We start from the raw sequence: 12825 nt of genomic DNA, 5'->3' as shown, positions 1-12825 counted from the left end.
CTTACGGGACTATTCTGTTTAAAGACCTGTAACTCCCTGCTCAGCTCTCAAGGCATTCTACATGCCGCTCCCACCAACTAATCAATCCCATCTCCCATAACTGAGACAAAACCTCCATGATTCCAGCCAGGAATAAAGAATCTCCTTCGAGTATCATTTTAATTTGTCCTGCTGTGCCTTCTTAATTTCCTAATACTGTACTGAAATTTATCAATTTTCAATATAATGCCTTTAAGCTGAACATTTCTGAGAGGTAGAGGGTAGATGGGGGAAGAAAGAAGTAAGTGTGTCTTTAACAGACCTTGAGATGGGGAGGTAGTTTGAGGTGAGGCTCAGTATCCTTTTCTACTGCAGCAAGCTCTGGGAAAGTTCCATTTGGCAGAGCTTCTGGCTGGGAGCCACAAAATCACCACCCCATTTAGGCTTATCCTCAAGGCACATAACCACTGCACAACACTTGCCAGGTGTGGGAACTGCTACTGGTGGCCAAATGAGCTAAAAAGGAGCTGTAGCAGCCAGGATGAGGTTAGCTTTGTTGCAAAAATGCCTGCATATCCAAACACCAAAAGCTATAATCCCATTTGGTAGTATTAAGGAAGTGTTGGGTTTTGCTTTTTTTTCAAGTATGATAATGGTACTGAGGTATTTGTTTATGTTTTAGGGATATGTACTGAAATATTTATAGTTACAACTGAAATAATTACAGATGAAGTTATATAATAATGACCTGCTTTAAAATAATCTGATGTGACAGTGGGAAGATTGATGGCAGCAAATATAAGAGACTGGCCGTAAACTGATAACTGTTGAAGCTGTATGATGGATACATGGGAGCTCACTACATCACCTTTTCTCCTTTTGTATCTGTGTGAAATTTTCCATAGGAAATAGCTTTTTAAAAAAAATCATGATCTCTACTATTACTGTATCCCCTCTCAGCATATCACGGTCAGGACCTATTTCACAGGGCTCATATCCATTTGGGAATAAAACATAAACCCTTTAATGGTGAAGTGTTAACTTCATTTTTAGAATATGGATAGCCCAGACTGGTAACTGGAAAATGAGTCCTGGATCACTCTAATCTAGGTAGCAAATTTCCTTGCTGTTTAAAAAGCATAGTGTCTACAATCCACCATGGCACTAAGGCTGTAGGTTCCATGAGGGCCCGTGTCTGCTTATTACTGATTCTATAATTAATCTAGCGCGACGCCTGCCTCATAGCACGCGCTTAATAAATATCTGATCGAATGAAAGAACAGTGAGTCAGAGGGAAGCAGGACAAAAGTGTCCTGGCGAGAGAAAACAGGGAAACAACAATCCCTGGGAAAGCTTTCCAGGAGTTCAAATGGCTTGTTTCACCATTGACTCTGTATAGGCCTTTCTGTAGAGGTTTAGCAGGTAATGTAGATTGGTGAGGGTTAGGATGCTGCAAGAAATATCATGCTGGGTACAGAGGAAAAATTCTCTTTCTCCTGAATATTCCTGTATATATCCAAGTCCATCAGTCAAGGGCATGCTTAACACTTAAACTCAGGTTCACAGAATTCCTTCCCCAGATGGTCTGAGGGAACTTGCTGCTATGGTACCAGCCTGCTTGCCTTCCAGTCTACCAGTACTATGCAAGGCAGGAACTTACCCAGCAGCCATCAAGGAAGACTAGCCGCTCCTCTTCTTAACCATGCAATTACTAAATCTTTGCCTACCTTTTCCTCTGAGGACTCTAGTCGCATTTCCTATCAAAAATCCTTGATTAAAGAATAAAAAATAATAAGTAAAAAAAAAATCCTTGAAATCAACCACAAAACTAAGTTTTCTCTCTGGAAACCCATGTACTGTGATCTGCCAGATCTAAGGCCCATAGTTCTGTTCTCAAAGCAACATCTGAGAAAATATCAAATTTTGTTTCTTTGCATTCATGAAATTTCACTCAGTTAAAGTCTATGAAGACTTCTTTTCTAAAATTGGAGGGCAACTTGCTCTTCTTTCTTTCCTCCTCTTGGTAAGTGTCTGACCCTTTGCTAAGAGGGCCCATCCGTAGGATAACTGCTTAGACAAAGGACATGTGCTTGGAGGCAAATAGCACTAGAGCTGGGGAGCTCACCCTTGTGGAATGAAGTAAGAAGAGCCTGAAACTATGCAGAAAGAAGCTTCATAAACTACTATTAGTTTTACAAAAATAATTTGCTTGGTTTATCATAGCACAGGCCCCTAAAGTATAAGCAGGAGACTTTGGCATAGACCAAGTAACAGTATGCTGATAACATGATTTCATTTCTATAACAAACTGTGTTATTTATGTCAACTGATTATCTAACATTGTCAAGGTTTAAAACTGTTAGCTAAGTCATAGGGTAGCTTAAACACTGTGGGTTTGAGTCTATCTCTTTCCTTCTTACTTATTTTCCATTAGGAAGTCCACAACGTATTTTTTCAAGCAGTAGAGATGGGCATCCACAAGGCCTGTGTGGAAATGTATTCTAGGGTGCCTGGAAAAAAGAGAGAGAAGAGGGTCACAATCAATTAACATGAGTTCTACCCTATTATTAGGTAGCAGGCATTAGAAAGTGTATAAAGGTCAGAACCATGGGGCCTACAACCACCCTGGGGAGAACGAGAAGGTGGGTATCAGCTCTGACTTTACCATAGAAAAGGTCTTCTCTTTAGAGAAGCCCTATCTCACACTTCATGAGGTCTTTAGGCTTCCAAAGATACTACACCAAAATTGGTGAGCCATCAAGTCACCGACAAGTCAGCTTCTTCTATTCTACCACAAACTCCTACCCACAATTCTTATAACTAACATTTTCCTGCTTCTACTCCAACTGCCCCACTTCCTGCTTACCATACTTTAGCCATGCTTCCCTCCAGTATTTGGCATGTATTACTCCATTTTCATAGAAGATGAAATAAAATTCTATGAGTACTTCCTAACTCCCTACTCTTATTTATCAGAACTTCCCTAGATATACTTCCTCCAGGAAGCCTCCTCTGACAACCCAAGTTTGTGTTCCCATAACACTTGGTGCCCCCCTCTACCAGATAACTTATCATACAGGGAGGTAACAGTCTACTTACTTGTGCTCTCTCTCACTAGACCAGAAGTTTCCTGAGGGCAGAGATTTATTTTTACAGTCTTAGCCTTAGCATTGTATCTCACACAGAATAAATGTTTAACAGATAGTTGTTGAATAGACAGATGAATAAACTAGGTCAAATTAAGGCATTTGCCTAGTTGCTATCTATTTTAGTTTGCCGTCTTTGGTTTCAGCCTTAAATGCCATGCTTATAATGTTCAGGGTCAATGTATTTAATAAAAACTGCTGAGGGAGGAGGGAAGAAGTAGGGTAGAAAAATGTCAATTCCAATCACAGCTGCCTGGTTGTCCTCTTTCTTCTACTCTGTGTTTCTTTGCTTTGACTATATAATTTTAAGGAAAATTACTCTCATGGGATCTAAATACCCTAGAAGTAGTTTATTAAATAGATTAAGGTACTTTCACTCTTTTGGGAGAAGGGGAACAAAATGTTTCCAAAATAGCAAGAGAGGAGTCAGACTTCGGATCTCACATCCACCACACAAACACACACACACACACACACCCTCACGAGCCAATTAATGTATACAATGAGGATAAAGAAAAAAGTAGAAAGTATATCCTAGTTCTAACTCTGAGATTCTTGGGTTCTGAGAAATTCTTCAGGAACAGATTTTACATGAATGTTGTTACTTACCTTGTGGTGCCCGGGTTTTATCTGAAGTCCCTCCCTGATAATTCTCTCCTAGATTTAACCAATTTGGAAAGTTGTACTCTCCTGTTCAGGCCCTTGGTTTACAAATTCCTTGAATCATTCAGCATACTCTACTTAACGTTATTTCATCCTCACAACTACCTCATGTATTACCTCACATTTTTACAGCTAAGTTTTAAGTCAACTTGTATTATACAGCCAGGAAAGGAATAACTTAAAAGTTTAAATAATCATCTTCTAAACTTTTATCAACCCTTAGCACATATGGCACTAACATTCATGCAGCATTTTATAGTTTATAAATATTTTTTCAGCTTTTTACTCTCATCCCATAAAGTAGGTAAAACAAAAAAATTCTTCCATTAAAAAAAAAGTTCCAAAAATTTAGCTGGTATATTCAAGGCTAGAGATTTAGCTACAAATTTTGAAAACAATGAAGGAACAGAGATAGGCAATTCAGAGATGGTTTTTTCTTTCAGATTAAATTTATACTGATTGTAAATTTTGGGAGGAGATTAATGCCTTTTAAATTATCAAAAAGGTTATTGACTTCTCTTTTCTCCCATTTTATTGTTTCTAAATGATATTAGAAATAAGAATTGATATTTTAAAATAAAATAAACAAGTAAAACCAAAAAAATCTCAGTAAAATCTGGGTAACTGGTTGATTGCTCTGGGCCAGGAAGATGTTTTGGATTTGTATAAAATACAGTAAGAAATCAGTAAATTGAAATGATAAGGCATCTAGAAATAGTTATAATTTTTATGTTTTAAAAATAATTGAAAACAATTTTCCAACCATAGGAAAAGTTCACTGCAATAAAAAAATATGTAAAAAACTTTTGGGAATTCTTTCAATGATGAAAGCTCAGAGAAGGGTATAAAAATTTTAATCTTCAAAGTCTATAAGATCTTTGAAAAGCTCCCACAGGTTTCTTCTCTTAGTCTAAAGAAAGAATTTTAAAAATGTTTCTAAAAAATCTATTATAAAAAAGAAAAGGCATGTGGAGAAGAAAAGATCTTAGGAAAGTAAAACAAATAATGGACAAAAATACAAAAGTCTAAGAAATTTAGGACAATATAAGCCATCAAGATTATTTTTACAGACCTATTTTTAAAATAGTAAGTTGTATATTTCAGAATTTAAGTTTGTAATGTTTAAAATTTTGAGGGAAGTAAAGCCTCTTTTGATGATCTTAAAAGCAGGAATACCAGTTTTTAAAGCAAGAAGCAAAACCAAAAGGTGAAATAATTATAACAATCATTAATAATTATTTTAGAATAAATGAGGAACATATACATGAAATAAAAGCTGGGAAAGATGCAAGGATAAGCATTTACTTCCACAAAGGTCAATGACTTTTAAAATATCTTCATGAAAGTCCTTAGATGGTCTGCATAATTTACCGTTTTAACCATTTTCAAGTGTATAGTTCTGTGGCATTAAGCACATTCACACTGTAGTGCAAATATCACCAACATCCATCTCCAGCACCTTTTCATCTTCCCCAGTTGAAACTCTGTACCCATTAAACACTAACTCCTCATTTCCTTCTTCTCCCTAGCCCCTGGCAACCACCATTCTACTTTATGTCTTTATGATTCTGACTACTCTGGGCACCTCATATAAGAAAAATCATATAAAATTTGTCCTTTTTGAGACTGGCTTAGTTCACTCAGCATAATGTCTTTACGGTTCATCCATGCTGTAGTGTGTGTCAAAATTTTCATCCTTTTAAACTCTGAATAATATTCCATTGTATGTGTTTTCTTTATCTATTCATCTGCCTATGGGCACTTAAGCTTCCACATTTAGGCTATTATGAATAATGTTGCTATGAATATGAGCATATGAATATCAATTTAAATCTCTGCCTTCACACACATTTCTTAAATTTTTATTATGGAAAATTTCAAATATATACAAAATAAGAGAAAAACATAATAAATTCCCATGTACCCATCAGATAATTTCAACAATTATCAACATTTTTTAATCCTTTAAAACTTTTTTGCTTTAGCATTTATTATGAGTTGAATTGTGTCCCCTCAAAAGATGATGAAGTCCTAGCCCCCAGTACCTGTGAATATGACCTTATTTGGAAATAGGATGGCTGTAAATGATCAAGTTAAGATGAAGTCAATCAGGAGGCCAAATCCAATGACTGTATCCTTATAAAGGGGAAATTTGAATACAGAGACAGACTTGCAAAGAGGGAAGACAATATGAAGACATGGGGAGAATGCCAGAATGCCATCTATAAGACAAGAATGCCTGAGGTTATTAGAAGCCAGCAGAGAGAGACAGATTATACCTCATAGACCACAGAAGGAACCAACCCTGTCAGTACCTTGATTTCAGACTTCTAGTCTCGAGAACTGTAAGACAATAAACTTCTGTTGTTCTAGGCCACCCAGTTTGTGGTGCTTTGATATGACAACCTTAGCAAACTAATATAGTATTTTAAAGCAATTCCTATTAGCAAATACTAACATAGTATTTTAAACATAATATCAGTTTACTATAAATATTCTAGTATGTTTAGTATGAATTTCTAACTGATAAGGACTGTGAAATATAATCACTATGTCACTACTATACCTAATAAAATTATCAGCAACTTCATAATGTCATCTAATAACCAATTCAAATTCAGATTTGTCTTTTTACAGTTAATCTGTCTGAATCAAGATTCAGTCAAAGCCTCACAATGTATTTAGCAATTTCATTAAAAAAAAGGTCCCCTTCCTTATCCCCACGACAAACCATTATTATAATTAGAGAGAGTGGGTCCCCTGTCTTGTAAAACACTCCATGTTCTAAATTTGGCTGGTTGCTTTGTCGGAGTGTCTTTCTTTTCTTTTTTTTAAACAGCTTTATTGATGTATAAATATATGCCATAAAATTCACCTGTCTAAGGTGTACAATTGAATGATTTTTAGAAAATTCACAGAGGTATACAACTATCACCACAATCCAGTTATAGAACATTTCTATCCCCCAAATAAAATCTCACATAACTTCAACCAATGAATCCCCAAATTAAAACATCCTTTTCCAAAACCTTCCTTCTTTCCCCTTCAGTTCTGTCCCTCTCCTATCCTTAACAGCCAAATTTCTCAAAAGAATAGTCAATATGCCATCACCATTTAACATTTTCCATTCTACCCACTTCAATAAAGTCATTAATGACTTCCATTTTAGTGAAATACAGTGATTATTTAAAAATTATCATCTTACCTAACCTCACAGCCATATTCAACACTACTACTACTTTCTTCCTCTGGCTTATGTGACATTATGTTCTCCTGGGTTTCCTTTTCTCTTTCTCTCTCTGCTCTCAGTTTCCTTTGGAAGCTCATGATCCTTGAGCTGGCCTAAGCCTGTTTCTAACCTCCTTTTCTCCTCATTCTATGCTCTCTTCCTGGGTGATTTTATCCATGTCCATATCTTTAGTCATCTTCTATATGATTATAAATTTTCATCTCAGGCATAGTCCTATCCTCTGAGCTCCAAGTATATATATTTGTATAACTTCCTTCTTTACCCAGATGTCTTAAAAGCACCTCAAATTCAGCATACTCCAAAATGTGGAAGGTCTTACTTGGCTCTGTTCATAAAAACTCTATGCCAGAGTACATTCAAATACAAGATGACACTCTGGCTCCATTCATGTTCTCTTCCAACACATTTATTGGGTTTCTACTTGTGTTAGGCCATGTACTAGATCCTAGGGTTAAAAGACAAATAAAATACAATTGTCATCCTCATGTAACTTATAGTCCAGAGCAATAAAGAGTTATAGATGTTATCAAGAAATTTGTATAGTATATAGAAGAGCACAGAGGAAGAAGGGTCAATTCTGTCTAGTGAAAAGAGGGTCAGAAAAAGCTTCAAAGAGAAGTGATATTTGAGCTGAATCTTGAAAGAAGAGCAGATATTTAGCTAGGGAGAGAAAGGTAACTTTGGTTAAATGAGTGGCAGGAATGAAGAGAGAAAAAGGACAGAGGCATAAAAAGAAATGCATAAGTCAGAGAAGTAAAAGTAACTCTCCATAGCTATACGATGGAGTGTTGAATATGGGACTGTACTGGGGGAATGTTATCTATAGTGATGCCAGTTTACAACACTGCATAATAGTCCTCCCGAAGACTTTAATATAACAGATATAGGAGTAGACAAAGTAGATGTTAGAGTAATCCAAAACTGAGGGTTAGGAGGTCAGTTACAGCAAAAGAACAATGAGTTGAGGATATGGATGGAAATGCCTACAGTAATATACCATAGGGTCTAGACTGGATGAAGAAGGAAATGAGGGAGGGAAAGAGGAAAAAGAGAAAGACAGAGGGAGGATGGATGGGAGGAAAGGATGGTAAGCGACTAAGATACAATGAGGCTGAAATGAAGTAAACAGGAGACAGGTAAAGATGGCCGATTAAACACAGGCATTAAATCCTATCCCTTTTGAAAGCTCATTAAAGTGACAGTGAAGGGTTTTTTGTTTTTGAAGGCATAACCCCAAAGGACAAAGATTGGGAGAGGACAGTAACAAAATTTTGGAAGCTGGAAAGAAGGACAGTGGTAACAGATTTAGCATACCTAAGAAAGCTGAATCCTAAACCAGCCATAAGGAAAGCTGAGAAGTGACCTCACTTGTACTGCAGAAGCCCTGAAATGATAGGAACTGGCAGCACAGCTTTTACCCACCTAGGAAGGAGATTGGAAGATTTTTCTCTGAAGTCTGTAGCCAGTCCAAAAGAAAAGCCTTAAGCATACTGACAGGGGGGTTCTCTTACAAATTACTCTATATCACTTTATAGAAGTGAGAGTTAAAAGTACAGAGGAGTAAAAGTCTTAGTGCCTATACTGGACAAGATACCTTGGGAAAGGTCCTTAATCCTGACTGCACACCTCTCTCCCCAAAATTGCAAATTAGAGAAGTACTTTAGGGATCATAGCTGGTTACTGGCAATGGGGAATACTAATTTATATAAACAGTACATATTTCAAGACTTTCCATACCATCGGGAAAATAATGAAGAGTGTAGACCCATTTCCCATCATCTATAGTCCCAGAAATAGAAACCCAGACATGATTTTTGAGGCTTTGACTTAAGTTCTTGTCTTCTCACATATAAATGTCTAAACTTTCCAAGGTGAACATGTGAACATTTTATTCCATTTTAAAACATATCCTTTAGAAACTTGTTTTAAAATTTTCATTATCCTTCCAGTAAAAAATTTTGACTAGTATTCAAAAGAAAACAACGTAACACTGGAGAAAAGCTACATGATTTTCTTATTAAATATTTGGCATAAATACCTTTACTTATGAATTATTAAAAACACATGTCTTTCAGAAGTAAAACAGAAATTTTAGAGCTGGAGGGAAGATCTTTAAAGAACAACTAATAATTTCAGCAGGGTAAACTGTCGCTTAGAGAAGCAAAGTGATTTGCTCAAGGTCATATAGCTTTTGCCTCAAGGCTAAATTCTAAATTCTCTGGACTTGAATTTCTAGTATCATGCTCTTTCTACCAGAACATTCTTTTCCACTACATATAATGCCGCTCCATGTCAGTAATGCAACAATTCGACAAGTGGAAAAAGTGTGCTTTCTCCAAATCCACCAAGGTAGTAAGAATTTGGGTCCATTGGAGTAAAGTTACCAGTATTGCCTGATGACAGAGGGAGAATTCTCTGTACCTGACCACAGCTTAGCAGGACTTCTACTCCAAGTGTCTCACACTATCTCATCTTCAAGGACCAAATATGCCTGACAAAACAGAACACACTCACTTTGCAATCAAGCAAACATTGCATCCTTTCTCGGAAAGGGAGAAAACAGATGGGATGTACATTCCACCATCATTGTCCTTTACTTCTACAATGACATATATAAAAGAAAACTTTAAAACAAGAGGTTTCTGACTCTCTTATATACACAAATGCCTTTTCCAAGATAACTTTGGTGTTTGCCCAGTAGGAACTAGCCCTCATCTTTGAAAATTCAGTTTGAAAAGAAAGATGGGAAGTATTGTATTCTCATATTCAAAAAGTGCTTGAAAATCTGAATCTAATTAACTTTTCCACCATCTCACTGAGGCCAGGAGGAGCCATAGAAATAGGGTCATAGGAATGGGGTGAACATTTTTATTGCTCATTTATCCAGCCAGCTGCCATATTACAACTACACACCAAAGATCCTGAATCACTGGGGTGTAGACTACAAGTCAGAAAAATGGAATGGAAAGAAAAAGTTTGCCGGCAACCAAATGTACAACCTAGCCTTAGGAAACTGGTAGAAGATCTAGCGTTAATGGTCCCAGCATTTACCCAAGGCCCTGAGCTCAACAGGTATAATGGAAAAATATCCTCCATCTGCTCTTCATTTTCACCTTATCTCTTGGTTATGTCCATCTTCTTTGCTCCTTTCATGCCCAAACCTTGCTCTCTTTGGCAGGGACCACTGGGACTAAGGCATATACTAAAGAGTTCACTGTATGGAGCAATAAACTAGTTCCCAGAGAGGCTAAAGAGAAAGGAGACAATATCCACCCTCCAGTTATAACTACAGAAACATATGATTTTGGCTTCTAGGAACTTAATGTCCAAACTTGCCAACTCTAATGTGGCATAAACATCAGGGCTTGAAAGAAGCATAAATGAATCAGGTTGCTTTACATAACAATAGATGACCACAAGTAGTTCTTTCTGCATTCCAGAGGACATAATCTCTTTACTCTTTGGAATTTTGGGAATTTAGCAATGCAAACGTTGCAAAACTTTTCAGGTCTTATACTTTAGATCTATCCTGCATACTGCTATCAGATTACCTTTCCAGAATCCAGAACTGAAAGCATTATTTCTTTCCTCAAAATGTCTCTAATAATTCTCCAGAATTCAAGGTCTTCTGTTTTTGTACCAACTTAACCTCCCAGTCTTATCTCCTAGTGCTCTCCAATAGGGATCTTCCATTTGGGCCAAACTGTTCCTAAGCAAGTCTTGCATACCCTGCCTCCACATCTTTACTCTTGCATTCTGCCCACACAGGATTCAGTTTCCCATGTTCCTTTCCATATCTGATCCAAATCCATCCTTCATCCAAATTATTCTATTACATTTTTCTGACCACCTCAGCCCCTAGGGATTGATACTTCCTTTGAATTCTTAGCACACTGTTGGATGTAATTGTTCAGTATCTAATATTATTTGCTATTGTTTGTTAACCTTTATATGTAAAATCTTACCTTCCACTAAGGCTAATGAACTCTTTGAGATGGTCTCCTGCCTTTTTACTAAAACAGCTGTTTAACAAGAGGAGGAAACTCAATAAACATTTGCCAGTTGAACAGTGTGTTCCTGAAAAGTAGAAAGCATAAACTAATGCAAAAGGCCCAGCTCTGACTCTAATCAGATAAATGATATGGAACAAGTCCTTCTTTCTCTGGCTTTCAGCATCATTATCTGAAACACAGGAACTGGACTATATGATCTCTAACTGTGACAGTCTATGATTCTAAAATATCTACAAATAAGATCATATTTTCAATACATTAAGAGATATCATTTAATTACATCTTATGGTAAGCTCTTCTAAAATATACAGAAACCTCCCTCTGTTTCCTAAAATTTGATTTTGATAAATAGATTTAGAAAAAAAAAATCTGTTTTTTTACAAACCCCTTACTTCTTTCTTCACAGAAAGAATTCCAGATCCAGTCAGCTATATCCTGACTGTTGTAAGAAACAAGCTGTGTTAACAAGGCCCCATCATATACTCTTTATATAGAGAGAGAAAAAAAGAACTCTATTCGGGCTGGTAAACTACAGTTTGCCAGTTAAATGGCCCTGCTGCCTATTTGTGTGGATAAAGTTTTATTGGAATACAGCCAACTCAACTGTTACATACCTATGGATGCTTTTGTGCTATAACAGCAGAGCTGAATAAATGCAACAGAGACAATATGACCTGCAAAATCTAAAACATTTACTAACTGCCCTTATAGAAAAAGTCTGCCTATCCTTGTTCTATATCCAAACATTCATCACAGAGTACCAAAGCCCTAGATTACAGACCCTTAATCATAGCTGGTCACTAGGTGATTTCCCACTCATTCATTCAACAAATATTTACTGAGATTTCTTATTTCTAACTAATCCTCATTCATTTCCTCATCTGTAAAATGTCATATAATAGTACTTATTTCATAGGGTTACTGTAAAAAAGCATTTAACACAATGCCTGGCACAAAATTTCAAAAACCATAGTTGCTATCATCATCATCACCACCATCACCATCACCACCACCATCATCCTTTCCTGATGTCCTACGAAAAGCAGGCTCTCTCTGATAGACATGACCACCTAAGTGAAAGACGAGAACCCTAGTATCTCTGATGCTTGACTTCATACTTGGGAAAGAGCTATGTGTTGACAGCACTGAGACTAAACTGCAAGAATACAGGAAATATCCTTTTGATATGAAATGGCAGTTGACCTTACAGTCCTACACCAGAAATATAAAAACTCAGTATCTTTTCCAGAGTTTATCAGGAAAATAAATATGATCTGAATTTATGAACACTTCTCTTGAGGACTTAGAGCTTGCTTGCAGCCCCAAATTCCAGTAACAATATTAAAAGTCAATGTGAAATTAAATGAGTCCACTGAATTATTACTATCTCCCAAATCAACCATCTACCCAGATTTGGTAACAAACAAATTTGCTCACTTATTGTGAGAACTATGATTTTTAAGAAGTCCACGAGCTATGATTTTTAAAAGTCTGAAATATGTACATAGTATTTTCTAGTTCAATCTAACAAGTAAATGGTGGGCATCTACTATTTCTCACCACAGAGTTGGTCATGTCTCTTTAACATGCATAGAAGTTGTCTGAGGAAATAAGTATGCTTTATGCTCTTTGGGGGATCCTTCAAAATTCTGGATAATGAAATCTCAAACGATTCATTGGTAGAATAAAAGATATTTAAAATCAAGTGCCAACATCAACTGATAAATAATGGATAACTCATATGTGATATATCCATACAATAAAATATTATTCA

General features: G+C 36.4%; 1 protein-coding gene across 3 annotated transcripts in view; it reads right to left on the bottom strand.

The window, feature by feature from the left end:
* The window catches only part of EIF2B3 (eukaryotic translation initiation factor 2B subunit gamma), a 105180-nt gene that overhangs the window by 35086 nt on the left and 57269 nt on the right, over positions 1 to 12825 (bottom strand). For all 3 annotated transcript variants that reach the window (XM_006200404.4, XM_072974555.1, XM_072974554.1), the window contains exon 6: positions 2400 to 2489. In XM_006200404.4, coding sequence (XP_006200466.1) covers positions 2400 to 2489 — 90 coding nt within the window. The remainder of the gene's footprint in view (positions 1 to 2399; positions 2490 to 12825) is intronic.

This window comes from Vicugna pacos, chromosome 13, assembly GCF_048564905.1.
Source record: "Vicugna pacos chromosome 13, VicPac4, whole genome shotgun sequence".
Taxonomy (NCBI): Eukaryota; Metazoa; Chordata; class Mammalia; order Artiodactyla; family Camelidae; genus Vicugna; species Vicugna pacos.
This window is presented reverse-complemented; position numbering and strand designations above follow the sequence as displayed.